This window comes from Barbatula barbatula (assembly GCF_947034865.1).
Source record: "Barbatula barbatula genome assembly, chromosome: 25".
NCBI classification, from domain to species: domain Eukaryota; kingdom Metazoa; phylum Chordata; class Actinopteri; order Cypriniformes; family Nemacheilidae; genus Barbatula; species Barbatula barbatula.
The window spans coordinates 7,597,266-7,618,413 of record NC_136788.1 but is presented as its reverse complement, the minus strand read 5'-3'; the positions used below and the strand labels follow the sequence as shown (position 1 = coordinate 7,618,413).

General features: G+C 40.2%; 1 protein-coding gene across 1 annotated transcript in view; it reads left to right on the top strand.

Annotated features, from left to right (window-relative positions):
• The first annotated feature begins 685 nt into the window (after nucleotides 1-685).
• osbpl5 (oxysterol binding protein-like 5) overlaps nucleotides 686-21,148 on the top strand; it is a 39,792-nt gene continuing 19,329 nt past the window's right edge. Inside the window, exons 1-2 of the mRNA XM_079449548.1 lie at nucleotides 686-1,114; nucleotides 20,960-21,116. Coding sequence (XP_079305674.1) covers nucleotides 20,981-21,116 — 136 coding nt within the window. The 5' untranslated portion in view covers nucleotides 686-1,114; nucleotides 20,960-20,980. The remainder of the gene's footprint in view (nucleotides 1,115-20,959; nucleotides 21,117-21,148) is intronic.

Sequence of the window (21,148 nt, the reverse complement as noted above, 5' to 3'; positions counted from 1 at the left end):
AATAAACAATAGATAACCAATGTTTTTTTCATTATTGTTCATTATAGGGCACTACTCTACCCTATAAAAAGTCATGCCATCAATCTTTTGATGACAGTAATGTTTCACTAATACATTTTGTAACATTCGAATATCTCTAAATTTGTTATAATGTAAATCGCAAAGCAACGCTTTATACATGTTTAATAATAAAAAACATATAGCGGTTTTGTAGCCACTTTAGTCACTAAAACATAAAATAAGTAAACGAATTGTTCCTACGAATCTTTTTGTCTGCGCTTTTTCATTTTCTTATGGTTTTGGCCATGATTCAAATGCCTTTGCCTCCTCTTACCTCGAGAGGGCGCCCTGAGCACGAGATAACGTTAACGTCCCCTTCCAAAACGCAGTTACACCGTGTATACCGTCATTTAATGATACAACATATTTTGATCTATATCAATTATAACGAATCATCAGGACGTCTAGGCTGTGCCTTATGTTCAGACGCTGCCACTTTATTCGTTAAATGCTAGAAAACCCTCGCATAAGCAGAATGAAGGGGAGAAATGGGCCGAGCGTCACCCTGTCACTAGATATCCATTTACCATTAAAAGTTGCGCTTGTTTTACGACGCCAGGCTGTGTGACTGCGGCACGAGGGTTAAATCCCGCTCCCGGGTTTCTGCTCTTAAGCGCCTCCTTTCAGCTCCAAAGGCATTTCCTGCCGTCCAGACTCCCATAATAAACAGCTGCACGGCAGCGGTTACGGCACGCTTCGTACCGCTATTTTATCCTTCCGGCAGTCCCATCATCCTCCATCTCTGAAAGATGCAAGTGTGCGCGATTGACTTCAAACTTCCGGCCGTATCGCGCTTGGGGAACGCTGTCTCGAGCGCCCTTCACTAACACCAGCCCGACAGACGTCATAAGGATCGCGAACGTTACTTTGTTTCGGGACGAGCGCGTGCTTCGCCCGTTCATAATTCCGGTTACCAGGGAGATCGCCGTAAACCGTCGAACCGAAGCGGATCTGTTATTTTCTATTTGATCTGAGATGAAGTCGACGGGATATATCTAGACAGCCTGTGCCACGTTTCTGTCTTCGAGGGGCGAAGTTGCGACTGCCAACAGAGGTGAGTCGAAACGGGATTGTTACGGGATATCGCTACATACGTCAAAGGAAAGGTTTTTGTTTCGTCCGGATTAGCACGATGCGCTTTTCAATAGAAACGGGCGTCACTGATCGTACTGCATTTGGATGCGTGATGTTGATTTTCCTCGTCGGGATACAGCCAGCCATCATTCCGCGCACACACATCACGTCTCGACCGTCAGCTTGTCGTCTCTACTGCGCGAGATGCATATTTTTCTGTCGTTTGGTTTCACGTGCATATTTATATGTGGTCCGTATTGTTCGCGTCGTCGATTTGTGTTTTCTTATTGTTGGTGGAAGCCTAGCTGTCAGACATTCAAAGTATAGTTGTATAAATGTCTGCACTCCATTGAAAACATATGGATCTCATTGTAGTATACTTAATTGAATAATGCATATAACAAAGTCATTTTTATGTCAGTGTTTTATTTTTTTCTAGTTGTATTTCTATAGTGCTTTTCACATTTCTTATTTTATTACATGTGTGCATCGTGAAAAAAGCAGATAACAAATAATAATAATAATAATAATAATACAGAACTAGAGAAATGTACAAGTGTGTATAATATCATAAATGAATAGTCATATTATCATAAGGAAAGGAAAATTTGCAGATTGTTATACAGAAAGCATAATATGTGGTACATTATTATTATTATTATTATTAGTATTATACCAATAACATTTATATTCATGCTTGCTGCTGCGAATTCTCGCTCTTTTTTAACATGCTGTTACCTACATGCACATACATTTCATTTTGACCATTTGCCATTCTGTTTCAGGCAGCTGTAAACAACACAGAAAAGTGTTTCACATTGATAAAAGTCATATAATGGGAGATATGCGGGAATTTAGCACATTACAGATAAGCCTAATCTTTGGCGACTAACAGCGCTTATCTGTTTGCTCATGGCGATACGATTCTTTAGTGTAAACTAAACCCATATCAACACAAGCCATTGGTGAAAATCACGTTCAGACATCCAGATTACTTACGAGAAGCGTCTGGTGACATTTTGTAAAGAGCAAACCAAGCATCGAGCCCTAGCAGTCCTGTGTTTGTTGTTTAATTTATTCGTACCCTCCGTTACCACTGACTCGGTTTTCTCGCTGAAGGCTCTTTGTGAGAACTCCAGACAGCTGAACTCTTTTTAAAGGGGTCATCATCAGCTGGTCAGTTTCCACTTCCTGCACACATGGCCAAGACGTTCCGGCGCTTTCTGCTTTCCAGCACAACCAAAATTAAGTTTTATTAGATTGTTAGATTGGCAGAATTATGACTGGATTTAGCAGCGCTCCGTGTTCTGTACATTCCGACAGTCAAAGTGACAAACTTCATATTTAGCCTTTCACAACTTGCACAGTCCAATAGGAACAGATGATTACTCATGCTTGGCTCACGCCTGAAGACTTGAAGTATGGCCAGATCTTTTCTAACTGTGGATTGGGTATGATGAGAGTGAGAGTGGGTATGATGTCCAATCTGCTTATAACGGCACGTTTACGTGATGAAAAACGGAAACGTTTTTGAAAAGTTTCACGGACACATGACAGCGTTATCAAAACGGTCTCCATTTACACGGATCAAGTAAAACGGATAAAAACGCTTTAGTATACGCGCCAGGCTAGTGGATGGCGATGTTGTTGTGTAACGAAACAGGACGTGCCTTGGCACATGCACAGTTAAAAACGTGTTTTTCAATACCGTTGGTCGACGTATATAGTATGTGTGTTTAAAGTTTGGTATAATCGTGTGTCTCCGCTGGTCTTATTGGTGCAGCAAATACACATTTTGCTGGGGGAACGTAAATACATAGTCCAGCAGCGAGAGCTCACAGTACGGGAAGCCGCCATATTGTTTTGGCTTTACTCACGCGCCTGAGTGCGTAATACGCATACACGTGACGTCATCGTTTTCAGAAAGTTCTCTCCTGAAGTTTACATGGAAACGAAAACGGCAGAGTTTTCAAAAGTTTGTGTTTTCAGTCCCTAAAACACAATTTCTGTGTAAACAGACAGCCAAAATGCTCTCAAATTGAAGAATAATAACTTTTACAACTGCATAAGCATCCTGACCAACAAGAGCTAACGTTATGGTTATATATGGCATATTTTTCTTTCTCCAGAAAACTAAAAAACATATGATTTAATAGTTATTTAAAAACGCATTATTCAATTATTATTATAATTGTTTAAAATATATTATTCATATAAGTCAACAAAATAAACATATCTTTAAATCGTTTAACTGATAGAATTTATTGATATGGTTAAACGGTCAATATGAACGTCCCTATTCTGCAGTTTTAGATTTTAAATATACGAGCGCTTTGAATTTGATCCCAAAGTGATTCCAAGAAAATAGTCGGCCGTATTTCATTAAAAGCATCCATGTTGATGGCTTTACGCCTAATTCAATATGTGTAGACCTTACTGCATAATGAATGGGAGTGGAGGATTGTGAACGGTTTTTCTTTAACTATACAGTTTGGTGTTTGGTTTACGCAATATATATGAATAGAGATTCAATATTTATAGGCCACTTCCTTCCAATACCCTGCGTCTAGGCACCGAGGGACCAGATGATGGAAGGAAATGCCCACAAGGTCAATCTTATTCATATATGTGTAGATTAGACTGAAGTTTATGAGAAGCCTGACATTCTCCTGGGCTAGTGGTGGGCAGATGTGAACACGATTTCTCTCCCACCATTTGATATCAGCTTTCAAATACAGCTCTCTGTTTCCTATAATGCAAGGTTCGATAACTAAAGCAAACTCATTTAATATAGCCAACCTCTCTTAAATAACTATCAATGGAGAAATATGCTTTGGGTTTAGATATCTACAACACCTATCGGCATAGGCTGCCTGGACCACGGTAACCCTGCCCATTTGGGAGTATTTTGTAATAATCATTGGATTGGCATCTTGTGCCGTTACAGTACCATGGCCCCAATGTATTCTTAAATGAAACTAAATAAAGCTAAAGTTGTCTGGTAACCATGTTATTTAATGGTCTGGCAGGCATTTCAGTTTGCCTGTAAATCACTTGATTTATCTTTTTTCCATGTCGTCGGATGTCGAGAGCCGTAGTTACTGCAGTCTGTAATTCACCATGCAAAATGTTATACTATCCTGCATCAGAAGAGCTTTTTTTAAGTCTGTATGCCATCGTTTGCTTTAGGCTGGTGGAGAAAACGTCTTGCCCTAGTTTCCCTCCTCTGAGGCTACAGTATGACTATGGGATGTTATCAGTTTTTGTACTATTTCGCACACTCACACAGGGGACTCGTCTCACAGAATGACACACCGTAGGAGAGAAAACTATATAGGACATCTAGAAAGTTAATAGAAGACACAAAATTGGCTGAAGGATGAAACAGCATCGGGCATTTATACAGGCTTGATACAATCCCGTATTACCTGCAAGAACACCCGTGCCACTCATGTGTTGGCGGTGCGTGAATGAAAAGCATTTTGTCTGTTTTAGTTTAGCCAGGTCTGTTTAGATTCCGTCTCTTCGCGCGGTCGTAGATATTCCCATGTAATTTACTGTAGCAGGTGAAATTGAGCGCAAACGTCATCTAAAATTAGACACAGATTCAGAGAAACCAAAACGATCACTGTTCCCTTCATGTTGTGCCATCTGGAAAAGGAGATCTGCAGTTATGGAAAACACTTCCAGAGATCGGAGTGTAATTGGCCCCACTAGATATCCAGAGATGCATAAACACTCCCATCAAGTTCGCCCGGTTGTGTTTCGGAAAGGGTAAACAAGTCTGTTTTCGAACAAAGTATTTAAACATCAATCTGTTTTTTTGAAGAACGTTGGTAACCAAACAACATCGGACCCAGTTTACTTCTATTTTATGGACAAAAAACACAGCAACATTTCTCAAAATATCTGTGATATAGAATCACAGGTTTGAACGGCATAAGGGTGAATAAATAACAAAATACTTTTTTATTATTATATTTGGGTGAACTATCGCTGTAAATAAAACAAATATTTGTTTTGCTGTGTTTTAACATAAATTATACCATGGTCTTTTTGAATACTCGATTCTGATTGGCTGGAAGGAGTGCATTAAAACACTTTAATTCACAGGTAGTTCCAGTCAGCTTGATCAATGATTGAAATTAATGGATGTAAATAACTGTCCTTTCTCACCGTCTGATCAAACATTACGCCTGCTTTAACTTGGCAAATGACCATGGTATAATTTGGATAATACACGGCTAGCCGTGCATTATATAGAATGAAGTCCTTTAATGCACGGCTAACAGTGGATTATCCCTCACATATGTGTTCATCTATGCAAAACTTAAAGATGTTCAAAATATTCCAGTAATCTTCCCATCGTTCCTAGTGCACATCTCAAACCAATTCGTTCGAAGTCTTTTTTGGTTGTGATGTTTTAAATCAAGCACATTTGGTTTGTTTTCTGGCGCACGGATTGGGCACAATTGGAATCTCCATAATGAAATTGCCTCTTTTAACTTGAAGTCGGACATCGACTACAGTCTCTTCCAAACACAATAATGCTGTGCTTACTGCTGACACAATCACACAAAACAGATATATAGTAGGACATTCAGGCTTGTGGAAAAGCCCACTTACAGTATGTTCACTTTAAAATCGATCTGCAACAAATTACATTAGGAAATTCTATTAGCTCTCCATTATGAGCTCTGAATGAAGACACAAGACACAAAAACAGTAATGATGTAGATTTTTACCCTCAGACTCTTCAAGTTTATGTAAGCACAAGTGGTCATGGGTCAATGACTGTACTACTGGTTAAGACGTTACGCCAATTGAAGTAATGTTCCATGTTATGTTTCGTACACAAATAGTCATGGGTTGTTTAATGCAACCTTGGTGCAGCACATGGTATGTACTAAACTACTATTGCCATCTGATAGCATTAGTGTACTATGGTACAGCCACAGTACACTGTTGTAACCTATCCCCTTTGAGCTTTATAAAGCTTTCCACTCAAGGGCTTCTCATTGAAAGTAATACTGCCCCATACACAAAATTAATTTGATGAATACGTGCAATAAGGTAAGAGGAGGTCATTTCACACACCCCTGTGCTAGAGGCGTTGCTGCTCACCAGTTTTCCCCTGCTTATGTTTACCTTGCCAATCCCAGCCGGGTGTAAACAAAGAGCGGTTTTCCAAGCGCGGTCTGAAACGGTAACGATTATGTTTCCACGTGAGCCTGGTTCAACACGGCACGATTACAAATTACGAATTTTCACCACTGTTGTCTAATCGTACTGAATGCGCGCAGATGCGTTGTAGCTCAGTCTCTTGTGTTACCAAGGTTTGTGTTTACATTTTTAAAAAATCCGGAAAAAGAAACCATTTACGTACCGGCTGACATGGATCGGCACGGAGTGGAACGATAAAGTGCTCAAACACTCCAGGGGCACACCTCTCCATGATGTCTTCAGGGAGATGATGATGAGAGGTCAGCTGTGCTTTCCCACAAACCTTCATTTCGGCAAAGAACGCTGGTTGCTATTACGGGCAGTCTGGTTTTAGAAATGCTGTTTCTTAATAACAGCGGTGTGGGTTTAGTTATCAAGCATCTTTTAATCAATGAAAAGATTGTCCGCTGGGGTTCTTGCTGTGAAATGCCAACAAGAGAATACAAAGTACTTTTTTATACTTCCCTTTTGACATCAGGCTGTAAAATCATTTGTAATTCAGCCGTAGTAACAAAGACTAAGCTCCTAGAAAATCAGCAAAAAAGCTCCCCGAATCCCAAGGAAATGCTTGAGTCTATTTTTATCAAGGATGATGCATGCTTTGATTTTTGCAGCGGGGAGCTGTTTTTTTAAGGCGTGGAGTAGAGACATGAGGTCAATTCTGCTGTTCAGCTCACTGCTCGAGAAAATATCACCAGACTCCAGTCAACCTATTAGAGAACAGCTGCGCTTCCACACAGTATTTTTGCTCATCACTGTCAGGATTGATTTGAGAAATGCTTTCTGTGCAGGGTTCTTTACCTTCTACCAAAGTCCATTCCGTGTTTTACCGTCACCCGTGAAAGTTTGTTTTGGTTTGGTGTAAATGGGGCATTTAATCATTGACTGGGAACATGTGATTTGTTGTTTATAGCACCTGGTCAAGGTTGTGTGAATCTGACCTTGATAGGCCCAGGACAACTGCGGGTGGGTTAGTGGTAGTTGTTGTCAGCGAAATAGTTTTGGGGATATTGTCCCCGTCCCAACGATGAGGAGGACCCATCAAGTTATTCTATACTAGTGTAGTATAGCACTGGGTTTACGCTAGTCCCTTTCATTTTATGAGGTTTGGGAGTTATTTTATTTATAAGTCTTGTAATTTGACTTGCCTGATTTTGAAACCAATATTGTAGATCATTTAAACGAATATCACGCATTGAGAAGGTCACATTGAAGTCATTACAACTATAAAACCGGTTCACCAAAAAAAGCCAGTGTTCACTCTCTGGATGGGACTTACTGAGTTAATAATATACTGGCGAGCCATTAAAAGCTATAATTTCTGCAAACTATCACGTTGTAACGTTTTAATGGCAGTGCCGGTGACTTTTTTTATAACAGGAAATAGGGAAATCACCCCCATGCCGTTATCAACGTCTGAAGCTGTTCTGGCTCTTGACTGTAGAGATCCAGTCCAATGATTAATAGTCTCAAATTTATACACTATACTTAGTCTGTTTGACCTTTTGGATAAAAATAAACAGTTATTCTACTGTAATTTATTTACTCAGATAAAAGATACATATTTGGAACAATATCAATCCAATATACAGTACCGGTCGAAAACATCAAATGATCTTAAGTCTTTTAATCTAGCGCTGCACCGATTTATAGACCAATAATATGCATTCATGGATAAAAGGCCTTCATATTTTCAGCTGAAAAAGCAGAAAGAAAACAGAAAACTAGACTTACTAATAAAAGACAACGGCAAGACTAATTAATGTCACGACATCCAAACACGGCAAGGAATTCAACAAGGGAAGTACTCCAACAAGGCAAGATTCAAAACACGATCATGACCACTGGTACCACAAAACGATTCAGCACAGGACAGCAGACACAAGGGCATAATATAGGGAGACTAACAAAGGGTTATTAACAATGGGCAGGTGTGGTTAATGGGACACAGGCGGGAAGCTAAACAAGGAAACGAGAGGGGCGGGGCCAAAGACGAGAACGGCGATAACGCATATTATGACGAGGACGACAATAATATGCTTCTCTCCACACAAAACACGTGGCTCTGTCATGATCTTGCCACTAGACTAGAAAATCAAGACAAAAGGAGGCAGAACCATGACAGTTCTGTACATTAGGGATGGGCAATATTATATCGTTTGCGATATACCAGTCGAATTTCGCCCCATGATTGAAATTTGTCTTATCTTAAATGACTCAACGGGCGAACACTTTCAACAAGTTGGTATTATTTATTGGGGTTTTCATGAAATGTCTGGAACATATTATGCTTAAAAACACTCGATGGCTGTGTAAACAAAACCCTCGTCAAATGCTCATAGCAACCCGATTTGCTGCATTTCTCTTTAAATGAGAATGAGTTATAGCGCACCCTACAGCACATTTCGTCCGGCGTGTCAACACAACAAATGCATAGTAATGCCACGGCAATGGTTTCGCTTCATGATATTTCCTGAACTCCTCTGCGGTTAGTTTCGTTTTAAACGCCTCAAATCATTCGTCCGATAAAAATCTGTCACAGCAAACAGTGCATCCTAAATTTGTCGTTTTAAATGGAACTAACCGCAGTTTGGGATGTGTGTGTTGGTGCGTGACATTATAATAAGATCCGGACGTCACAACTGGAGGGAAATCGGAACGGCACGATTTTTCACATGCTTGCAGGGAAAGGCACACCAAAACAAACTTACTGGCTTCTTGTTTTTCACAATTTTTGGGTTGCTAGATGCACAGGGGACCCGATTATATAGCACCTAAACACAGAAGAATTGGGGTTTTCATCCGACGACTCCTTTACTGAAAACCAAACTCCTATGCGTTCAGTACTGCAGTATAGAACGGGTCTTTATTGATCATCATTCAGTCAATAACCTCAGAGGACATCAGGACAGAAATAGCCACATGCGGCTCTGGAATAGGGCACTACAGGTCAAAGCCGTGATGGTTTTCTCTCACATTGAACATAACAATCGGTGCTCACATCCAGTCGCATTTTTTCTCTTTGAAGTGAGATTATAATTCATCACATTTTGGGTAGTCCACCTCTGCTTTGACAGTCTAGTTTCTATTTGCTGAATTCGTTTATAAGCATTTGCATGTGTGAGAAACTTTAATAATCTAATGCTGCAAAAGATTGTTCATATTTCTCCAGCAGGGATTTTGAAGTCAGTACTCCCCCTCACCGTATGAGAAGAGCCGAACACTTTATCTGGGTTTTGTGCTTTCATGTTCCTTATTAAACTTATTAGTGTCAACAAAATGTAAAGAAACAGAAACTGTTGGCCTCTCAGCGGGAGCTAGATAGAGAGTTTTCCAATCTGGCCTGGATATGGTTTGGAAAGAATCATTATATTGTCAATTGACTTAAGGTTGACCAATGTGTTTTTAAAGTATGTACCAATGTGATGCACCGATGTGTATCATTTAATAGCATTATAATGGCAGGAAATTAGAAAGAAAATTATGAATGAATATAAAAAATATGTCTGGGTCACATCTCGGCACACAAATAAAAACATATACAGTAAATTATATTTTAACTGAAAGCTTTGTTGTCCTGCTTTACAATAGTAACCTTATAATAATGATTTATAATTCGAGATGTCAGATACAGTTTTCAGGAAATGTCAGTTACGTCAACAAAAAAGCGGTAATATTCCGGGAGCTGGGTGATATTTTTATTTTGTACAGTAAAATTTAAATATTTCAAATAAAACAGTACGATTCCGTAAAATAATTTTTTTACAGTCGCAGTTTAAGTTTCAAACAAAGATGGCGATTTGGAGGCAAAATGTATGGATTGCAAAAATAGACAATAGCCAGGTTTCATCCAAACGTGATGCGGATCTTTTCAATGGTCACAGTAACAGGAGGAAAGACTAATGCGAAATGTGTGCGTTTCCATCAGGTTCTTTGAGCAGATCACGGTCGTATTGGTAATAAAGGTTGACCGATTAATTGTTTTTGCCGATTAATCGGCACCGATAACTATAATTGGAACTATCGGCTATTGGCAATAATCCCCACCGATAGTGTCACGGAACAGGTAGTGAAGAACCCAAGCGCAGGCAGCAATAAGGGGTAACACGGATTTTAATGAAAAAACAAAAACCCACGAGGGGGTAAAATCCAGGGGATAACAAAGACAGCAAAAAACAAGAATGAAAACTCACAGAGGGAAACAAGAACAGGATACTACCGCTGGGACACAGCGTAGGGATAGCGCAAACAGTTTCCACGAGGTACAAGATTTACAAGAACAGGCAACATATACAACCAACGAGCAACAAGACAATAAACAAATGGGTATATATATAGGGAAACTAACAAAGGAGATAACGATGGGCAGGTATGGGTAATAAGACACAGGAGGAAAGCTATACTAGAAACGAGAGGGGCGGGGCCAAATGACGAGACAGGAGAGAACGCATATTATGTTCTGATTGACAATAATATGTTTCTCTCCACATAAAACACGTGGGTCTGTCATGACTCTGCCCCTAGACCAGAAAATCAAGACAAGAGAAGGCAGAATCATGACAGAATCCCCCCCCTTAATGAACGACTCCTGGCGTTCACCAAGGGAGCAACTAACAAGACAAGACAGACTGGGTAACAGACATAAACCAACAAAACATTGCAAACATGACTAGGGGCATACAAGAAATAATGACAAAAGGGTTGGGGTGAGACAATAAAAATAACAAACAAGGGAGGGGGGGTGGAGGCAAAGAGTGCCTAGGGGGCAGTCCAAAAGGGAATGGATGGGGTGGAACAGTCTTAGGGGGAGTCATAGAGGCTCTAGGAGTCCCCTGCTGTGACACCGGCTGAAAGGCCGGCTGGAAGACCGGCTGGAAGGCCGGCTGAGACACCGGCTGGAAGGCCGGTTGGAAGGCCAGCTGAGACACCGGCTGGAAGGCCGGTTGGAAGGCCGGCTGAGACACCGGCTGGAAGGCCGGTTGGAAGGCCGGCTGAGGCTGAGACGCCGGCTGAAAGGCCACCGGGACCACCGGACTTGACGGGACCACCGGACTTGACGGGACCACCGGACTTGACGGGACCACCGGGACCACCGGACTTGACGGGACCACCGGACTTGACGGGACCACCGGACTTGACGGGACCACCGGACTTGACGGGACCACCGGGACCACCAGACTTGACGGGACCACCGGGACCACCAGACTTGACGGGACCACCGGGACCACCGGACTTGACGGGACCACCGGACTTGACGGGACCACTGGGACCACCAGACTTGACGGGACCACCGGGATTGACGGGACCACCGGGCTCGACGGGACCACCCTTCGAGCCGCCCTCCGTTGCCTCTTCTTCAGCCGAGCCCCCCGCCTGGAGGCCGGCTGCAGGAATGAAGAGAATGGGATGAGCGGCTCGGGATTGGAGGTCTCAAACGAGGACCCCCAGGATTCCCGTCTCCCTCGCTTGCCAGTGAGACTGGGCGGTTGTGGAGAGGCTGCAGAGGTTGGGGAGTGGTGCGTGGCGATGCCCACATTCCTGATCTGCAGAGGACCACTCTCTGGTATCGCAACCAGCGGAGATGAGTCAAAGGAGTTCGATGAGGTCGTGGACCACGAACGACCTGTGGCGGCATCCCACACAGCGTCGAAGTCCAATGGCCTCATCGCCCTCATCTCCGATCGAGAGAGTGGCTCTCTGAGACCGGTGTTAAACAGCACCGCCAGCTCCTCCTCCCCGACGACGCCCTGTCCTGCGATGTCCAGGAACCTCTCCACATAATCATCCACAGTCTCACTTCCCTGGCGAAGGCTGCAGAGGCGGCGGGCCAAGCTAGACCGGCCAGTGTCCATGCTGCTGCTGGGTTCAGTCTTGGCTCGTTGGTTCTGTCACGGAACAGGTAGTGAAGAACCCAAGCGCAGGCAGCAATAAGGGGTAACACGGATTTTAATGAAAAAACAAAAACCCACGAGGGGGTAAAATCCAGGGGATAACAAAGACAGCAAAAAACAAGAATGAAAACTCACAGAGGGAAACAAGAACAGGATACTACCGCTGGGACACAGCGTAGGGATAGCGCAAACAGTTTCCACGAGGTACAAGATTTACAAGAACAGGCAACATATACAACCAACGAGCAACAAGACAATAAACAAATGGGTATATATATAGGGAAACTAACAAAGGAGATAACGATGGGCAGGTATGGGTAATAAGACACAGGAGGAAAGCTATACTAGAAACGAGAGGGGCGGGGCCAAATGACGAGACAGGAGAGAACGCATATTATGTTCTGATTGACAATAATATGTTTCTCTCCACATAAAACATGTGGGTCTGTCATGACTCTGCCCCTAGACCAGAAAATCAAGACAAGAGAAGGCAGAATCATGACAGATAGTGTTTCCAGGTTGCGTTTGATCCCAACGCAGCAGGGAAAGCTCTAATGTGACACGCAGGTAGAGAGTATATAGTAAAACAGCGGCCTCTAGAGGCGGAAATAAAACTTCAACTGACAGCACTGTTATATATAGATCAGTGACTGACAGCTTGTTTGGTTTGGAGACGTGAGACCACAGTCTGCACCGAGCGGAATACATCAGATAAGGGTTTAAAAGTTTCCCATTGACAAGGTAGAGCCTGTTTCAGTAAACATGACATGTTAAAACTTTTTATTCATTGACTATGTGCTGCATTAGTAGCGTATTAGCTTTTTTAATTTTACTATTGTAACTATAGATAGGCATTTGTCAGTATAGTGATTTGTGTGCTTGTGCACGTGTGAGCGAGCCCCGCCTCCGAAATGGAAAGCAGATAGAGATGACAGAGACAGCACAAACGGCTAATTTAAATGACATTTGTTTTAATGTAAACAAACACGTGTGTGAACACAACAATATATCCGTCATTCTTATATGCTTATTTGCTGCCAAGAATTCAAAAAATTATTATAAATGTAGAAATTACCTACCTAGAATTTTGTTTAAGTCATACACTGAAGTTTAATATGTATTAATATAGTTAATATGTATGTGTTTTATTTAAAAGTACAACACAGATTATTGGTTCAAGCAATAGTGTTTATTGTTGTAATACACTTCATTGCTATTTTACTTTAAGTGTTATTATTTTGTTTGAAATAAAATAAAATAAATAATAATCTGTTGCTATTTTACTTTAAGTGTTATTATTTTGTTTGAAATAAAATAAAATAAATAATAATCTGTTGTTAATCGTTATCGGTAGGTACTGACCACCTTAGTTATCGGTATCGACAAAATCCAATATTGGTCCGCTACGTCAGAATTTATTCGTCAAATGCGTTTCTATGCATCTATGATTTTCGAAAAAAAAAAAAACACGTCAAGCGATAATTTTTATTTAGAAATCTGGCATTTCCGGTACTAGTTTCTGATGCGAAACGTCAAAATGACTTTTTGAAATCATGTGATATGATGTTGCTATTGACATTGACATATTTATACATCATAGTAGTAAAGTCTAAACGCATGACAGTCATGAGAATTCGATTTAAACGCTTTAACCTACTCTTTTGCCATCTTATTTGTGTGTTATCAGCAATTACAATTGAAATGTACTGTAGCATCGCCGGAAACGTCAGGTTGAACCTGGAAATGAGCAAAAAAAGGCAGAATGAACCCAACACTTTAAGTTATTATGGATGTTTGAAAGGGTGCTCAGCTTTATTACTCACATTTCTACCCAGACGTTGATATTTAGCGTTGGCCTTGATTGCAATTCATGCTGATAGGAATGTTGAAATCTGCTATAATCTCTGAAAAACACATGGAATAATTTTCCTACTATGGGAGTCTATGGGTTTAGAGATTTGTTTGGTTATAACCATGATTCTTCCAAATAACTTTCTCTCTGTTCATCAGAACAAAGAAATGTATACACATTAGGAACAGCTCCAAGGTCAGTAAATGATGATTTTTGGGTGAAGTTTCCTTTTAAATAGCTGTTTCCCGTGACCTACATAAGACACATTAAAGTCTGTGTTAAATGGAGTGCTTGATCTGATGCAGAGTTATGGTTTAAAGACACAAGCATGGTGACCTGCTCAAAATAGCACTGAGTTACAAACACACCACCCATAGCTGGGGTCTAATGCATCACATGTCAATGAATAAATAAAACATGTGGGCTAAAACCAAATGTCACCCATGGCCACACTTGTGCTTGAAATATGCAGCCTAGTTTCTCTGATCTAGGCTTCGGAGTACGATTCACGATGGTAAAGCCATAGTAAGGATTTATATTTTGAGCGATCGGGTACGATATTTTGGGTGATGCTACACTGATATATGTCGGTTTGATTTGGTGTCTTTACGGCTTTCAGCCCCGTCTTTTTCCCAATCGTCTTGAAGATGTATACCTAGGGGTTACACAAGACTTCCAAACCCTTCGGTGTTTACGTCCCTGAATAGCACCTCTTGAGGAACCGCAATTACTGCGTCCCTGACAAGAAAGCAGAAGCGAGCACTGTCAGTCTTTAGGTGGGTACAACTTAACACTGAGTGACCTTGTTATTGGTTGCGAACGTCCATGAGGCAGAACACATCATTGGTGGAACTGAGAGGGTACGGGCCAAGATGTCACTCTATTTAAAGAGTCTGCACAGCGGGAAGCTTGTGTTTTTAATATTTCCGCATGAGAGGCCCAGAATACCACTCAGGTCTTCATTTAGGCCTGTAGAAAGGTTTTCGAGCCTGGAGTCAGCTCGACCTGGCCTTTATTTTGCCTTGACTGTTAATAAACAGTGTCCCGTGTCCTAGCTAGTATAACCAGTTTAAAAATCATTAGTTAGAATGTATCTTCTCTGTTATTTATGGTGGGAGTCTCAACGGTTTGGAGTAGTTTCTGCCTGTTTTTCCAGAACAAGAAGGTACTGTAATGTTTGTTAACACTAAATGCGACATGTAAGGTAAGGCATTGTTGACAATACATTTCATTATAGGGAATTTACTTAATTGCAAGTGAAACTGTTTATTTTATAAATACATGCAAGGTGTAAACCCGTGAAAAATATTGATAGTGCTAACTATTGCAAGATTTGTATACGTCAGTAGTATTTCTAGAGGTCCTAATATCATAATTCCATAGGTACTGTACGCAGTGTTTTACAATTATTTTCACACAATACTTTAGGTACTACACAGAATTTAGTATTTTTTGCTAATTTGCCAATATGTTGTATAAAACGTTAAAAGTTTTCTGTGTTTTACTTTTTCTTACTGTACAATAAAATATTTGCCCACATGAGAAAAACACTTCAGTAAACTATAGTATTCACTGAAGCAGTAATAGGGTATAATGTACTTAACTATGTTAATAAACTCGTATTTATTTCTTTTGTTTTAGAGGTATGCTTAATTTAAGTACTATTTGTAATATTGAGAAATATTTATTTTAAATACGTGCACATTTTATCATTTTACAAGCACATTAACTTATATGCAATATACTAAGTGGTCGAATTATGGAAAGAAGGAAGGGGATGGTGTGGTAAAATGTGGATGTTATAACTTATTGAAGTTAAAAGGACTTTTATTTTGACTTGTCGCTGAAAGGGTTGTTTGACAGTAATTTCAATGCGGTTGAATGAATTGTGGCGCTGATGACGGCACAAACAAATTAGCATATTAGCGAATTAGCAATTTTTTTCAGTGGTTAATTTCACTAAGGTATATTACTACTAAATATAGAAAAATTAATAAATCAACCAAAATATGTGCTATATAACTGATTGAGTTGTTTACTTACACAAAGAAATCACTCATAAGATTTTTTACTTTTTATTGAAGTTGCAGCTAAAATCAACCCACTTTTTTTAATACTACAGACAAATACAATTTGTTGAACATTTCAGAACAAATAAAATAAAGCAATGTTAGTTTCATAAACAGAAACAGACAAGAACAAAGTTTATTTGTATTATATTTTTATAGTACAAAAATGATTAATAAATTAAATGGCATTATATTTGATTATTTCTACTTCTTTTCAGTGCTTTTCAATTTAAGAGTTGTTTGGGTAAGATAAGATTTTGTCATTTCATGCAGCTTGGAGAACTGCATCTCTAATGTTTTGTATGGTTTTAAAATATGCTCTTTGTGGTTTTAGTGTGTGTAATTAATACAATTAAATAAAAACTATTTCAAAAAGGTTTTAAAATAAATTTTGGTATCGGTTTTCAGGATCGAGATCGGTTTCAGCCCTAAATTTTCATTTTGGTGCATCACTCATTCTGATGTTATTTATAGCACAATTCGCATTTTGCTGTTCGGCACTATTTCTGGTTCAGGAGTAATACATTTGCCAGATTATGTGTCATTCCGTGTTATACAGCAAATCAGTTTTTATGCCTGGATTCCACAGGTTTTATGTCTGGATTTCATGGTTTTGAGCGATCAGCTCCTCTCTCTCTCATATGACAGTGAACGAATTAAAAGCTGGCGGTGTTTTTAATATGCGTTCCTCGTTGTCCTTGCCTTTCCGCATAAACAGTCACAGATGTTATTGACAGAGAAGACGGCTGATTGAGTTTATCATGACTTAACGAAAGGTTAGCGGAGTTTCCCACACACCCTTTCTCTATGTGTTTGGTGTGGGTCTGTACGAGCTCTTCATCTCCCTACGGTGCGCTGTGCGTGTACTGTAGTTGTAACTATGTAACAACAACAGGGTGTTTTCCCATATTTCTGAATTTGTGCCGAATTGTCGCAATACACAATCTACAATAAAACTATCACTTGCATTTAAAATAAAAAGCGCACAAAACATGGATGAAGAGAGCAACAGCAGTAAAGGATATGCACTGCACGAGACAATATATAGTATATATACTAGTATATAGCCAAAATCACCTATCCGCTCTTCAACATAAATGTATAGCGACTTTGTCAGATGATGTCGGGTTTATAAATCAGGATTTTAGCAGCAGTTAAAGTAACAGCTGGTTGGATTGAACACAAGATGTTTTTGGGTCGTGTTTAGTTGTGATATCATTGGCATCCTTAAAGTTAAATTCATAAAAAAATGATTTTTTTGTTTTGTGTCGAAATACTAGTGTAGTGAGTTTTAAACGGGTGCTGAAGTGTTATCATTATCATGTGCCAATTTAACACGATATATTTGGATTTGCAATACCATGATGTTGTGACACCCTTGGTTTGTAGTAAATTGCATTTGTTTAGATTTTTGTTCACTTTGTTGAAATCATTGCATGGACTACCGGTTGGTCACTATTTCACCAACCACTAAACCTTTATTCGGTTTCAACCCAAAACTACAAAGTCGTGTGTGGTTCTTTTCGCTCGAGTGGACGCTTTGGTTGCACCTCGTGCAGCTATAACCTCGTATGACTCATAAAAACGAGGTCACCACCGAAAGTATGTCAGAAACCTTGTCTCGTGACTCGATCTACTGCTTTTTTTTCAACATCAGTAAATGGGTCATTTGGCCAGGCCTTAAATCCAGTGCTAGGAGATGGATTAAAACCCTACTGAGAGTGGAGATTAGTTGGACCCAGCAGGCGTGAAGTCCATCCGGCCACCGGGTGCTCTGTTGGTCCAGAGACTGACATTCTCCGAGTTGTCAAACAGGATCATGTCACAAAGCTGATGGATATTGAATGAGGTGTAATGGGTTTGCTCAAGGCTAACATTGAAGCGGCGAGCTTTGTGTCATGTTAGCTGCTGTTGTTTTGGGCTACTGACGCCTTGAAATCACTCTTTTATTTGAACCGTTAAATATAAAAGCATATAATACTTATTGTATAGTGAGTAGTTTAACTGGGGTGTTATAGTGAGACTGAGGTAAAAGGTTTAAAAATCTATAAGGAGAAGAATAAGACATTTTTAGAAATGTTATGAAAAATGATTCTAATATTTGTTCATTTTTTTAGATGTTCAGCATCGGCCAGAATTGGTGAAATGTTGACTTATAAAAACATTTTGGGTCAACAAGGGATGACCACTGAGTTAAATGAACCCAGAAAATATCTAGATCTATCCCAACAATGTGTTAAAACAACCCAACCTTTTTTTAGTCAAAACAACCCAACATTGCTTATTTAATAACCCAATGATGGATTCGTCTCTTTTGATCCAAAGTGTTTAGAGTGTAGCTACCACAGTTAGCGTTACTATAAAAATATCCTTCAGATCTAAAATGATCATTATAGGGAAAATTTTGCCTCCTCCTCCCAGTGTCTCCTGAAATCAGCCTGGTACTTTTCAACTGAGGTCCATTCAGCTGTCACAGATGCGCTGACTACATCATCGCCTCTCGGGATGTGGTCTCTTTGCTTTCTTTGTTAGGGAGCGATTAAAGATGGCAGCTTCCAGCATAAAGGTTGTTTCCTTGTGAAGTCTCATATGGGAGTGTTTTGAAGTTGCCGTGGAGAGACAGGATTTAAATCTGAGTTGCTAGGGTCACAGGAGGACACTCAGGAGACTCCGTCCAATTGTGGCTTGACATCGCTTGTACGGGTTAATTCGAGTTTCTACCATTCATTTACTCGGCCCTGTTTAAAGATTACTGGATTGGATCATAGTACAGGCATGCAGGGTCAAAAACCCGCAACATCCTGCCGGTTATAATTGAAAACATCAAAACAATGTTCGTATGCTGTTTGCATGAAACGGGAGTACCTACATACAACAAGCATTTGCATTGTTGGCTTGGCTTTTAAATATATGCATTGAAGAGCACAAGAAAGTAAGGGGTTGTGAGAGAAAGTTCAGACCAAAATATATTTTGATAAGTATTAAAACTAACTTATTTCAAACTGCAACTTTAAATAATTGGCTGTGCATATGAAAATTGAGTTTGGCATTTTAGATTTGGCTGTGCCCGTTCTGGTCGAGATTGTCATAATTTAAGCCATGCTTTACGTTTCAAGTCAAGTCAGCTTTATTTATATAGCGCTTTTTACAATTTTCATTGCTACAAAGCAGCTTTACAAGAAAACATTGACTATTAGCAAAACATAAGGTTATGCAAGTCAAAACAATCAGACTATCAATTCCTATATGCGGTGTTAATTAAATAAAACTATAAAATTCTAGCAGCTGGGGCAGCTCGGCCAGGCAAACAGTGCAAAACGGTGGCGAGGAACCCAAAACTCCATTGGAGGAGAAAAAAAACTCAGAGGGAAACTAGGATATTTTCTCACCTCCTTGATGTTTGTAGTAACATAAACAGAGCAGACCGAGCAGCAGCCAATCAAATCCTGTACCACACCTGTGCCTCCGAGCCGTGATTGGTTCATCTGGCTGCCCGGCCACCCAGAGGGTGAGATTACTCGCTTCTGCAGTGCTCGAGTGAGAGTTTGTTACACTGCACCTTAAAGACAGCAGTTCCCACACCCCCATCAGACCCTCACTGCAGCAGAAAGACTATTTTTAGCTCAGTTTCACGAGAAGGATGACGCTGGAAATCTGATTCAGTCGCTCACCATTTCATACCTCTTGTTGCTCGGGTTTCTAGATTTGAGTTACTGTAATTGTGTGTAACCTCTGACCTTTATTTGTATAACTTTAAATCACTCTTATAATAAATTATGCATTTTTAAAGGGATAGTTCATTCAAAATGTAAAAATCTGTCATCACCCTCAGGTTGTTTCAAACCTATATACATTTTGCTGTTCCAATGAACACAGAGAAAGATATTTGTAAGAATGTTTGCAACATCATCCACTGCCATAGTAGGATTTTGTTTTTGTTCTGTTGAACACATAATGAGATATTTTGATTAATTTAGGACAACATAGAGTTCTCTGGCCCCGTTGACTATCATTTCATTCTTCCTACTATGGTTGTCAATGATGTCCCGGAACTGAAAATTGTGTACATTCTTCCAGATATATTTCTTTGTGTTCATCGGAACAAATTCATTTATACAGGTATGAAATGACATGAGCTAAGGTGGTGTTTCAGCCAATCGGAACAAAAAAATGAATGCTTGGAAAACCGTCGGCATGTTTTTTTTAAATATGTTTTAGCTAAATAACATTGGTTAATAGATGCAGCGTCATTTGGCAAGGGTTTTTATCCACATTTTGATAATATCACAAAAGTTTCGAACAAATCTGTAATAGAAACAAGACAGGAACAGGAACAGGAACAACATAAGCGTTATGTGGCCCAGACTTAACATGTATGAGCCTCACAACCAACACAGCAACATTGACTGATGACCATCGGTGTAGTTTTGTGTCTGACCAACTAATGCTAAACGGGATTGTCAAGGAAAACAATCCATTAGCTACACAGACGTACTTCACCTTTAAATATTTTTGAAGCCTCATTGCTTTATTGACTCCCATGCTGCTTTCCCATTTGCATCATTCTTTGTTGCATAAGCACTCTGGAAACAGTTTTCAAAGTTGGCAATGGACACATTCACTCACACACACACACACACACACATTTTCCATTGCCGGATATATGTTGTTAGCACACAACACTGCAGTGTCAACGTTATTCTGTATGTAGGTGTGTGTGATGTTGCGTCAGTCTTTCGGTGCATTATGCTGCCACACGCCAAATGTATATTTCTTCTTTTTTCTTGCAGGTTGACAGACTGGCTGGCACAATGAAGGAGGAGAACTTGTTCCGGAGACGGTTCTCGCTCTGTCCCACAGCCACGTCCCCCCCTAAGATCGACCCGCGCGCGCTGACCCGCAATCTGTCCTACGGCGGAGACAATGAGCTGTACCCGCTGAGCCCAGGTATCCATTCTATTCTGAGATCTGCCAAACCA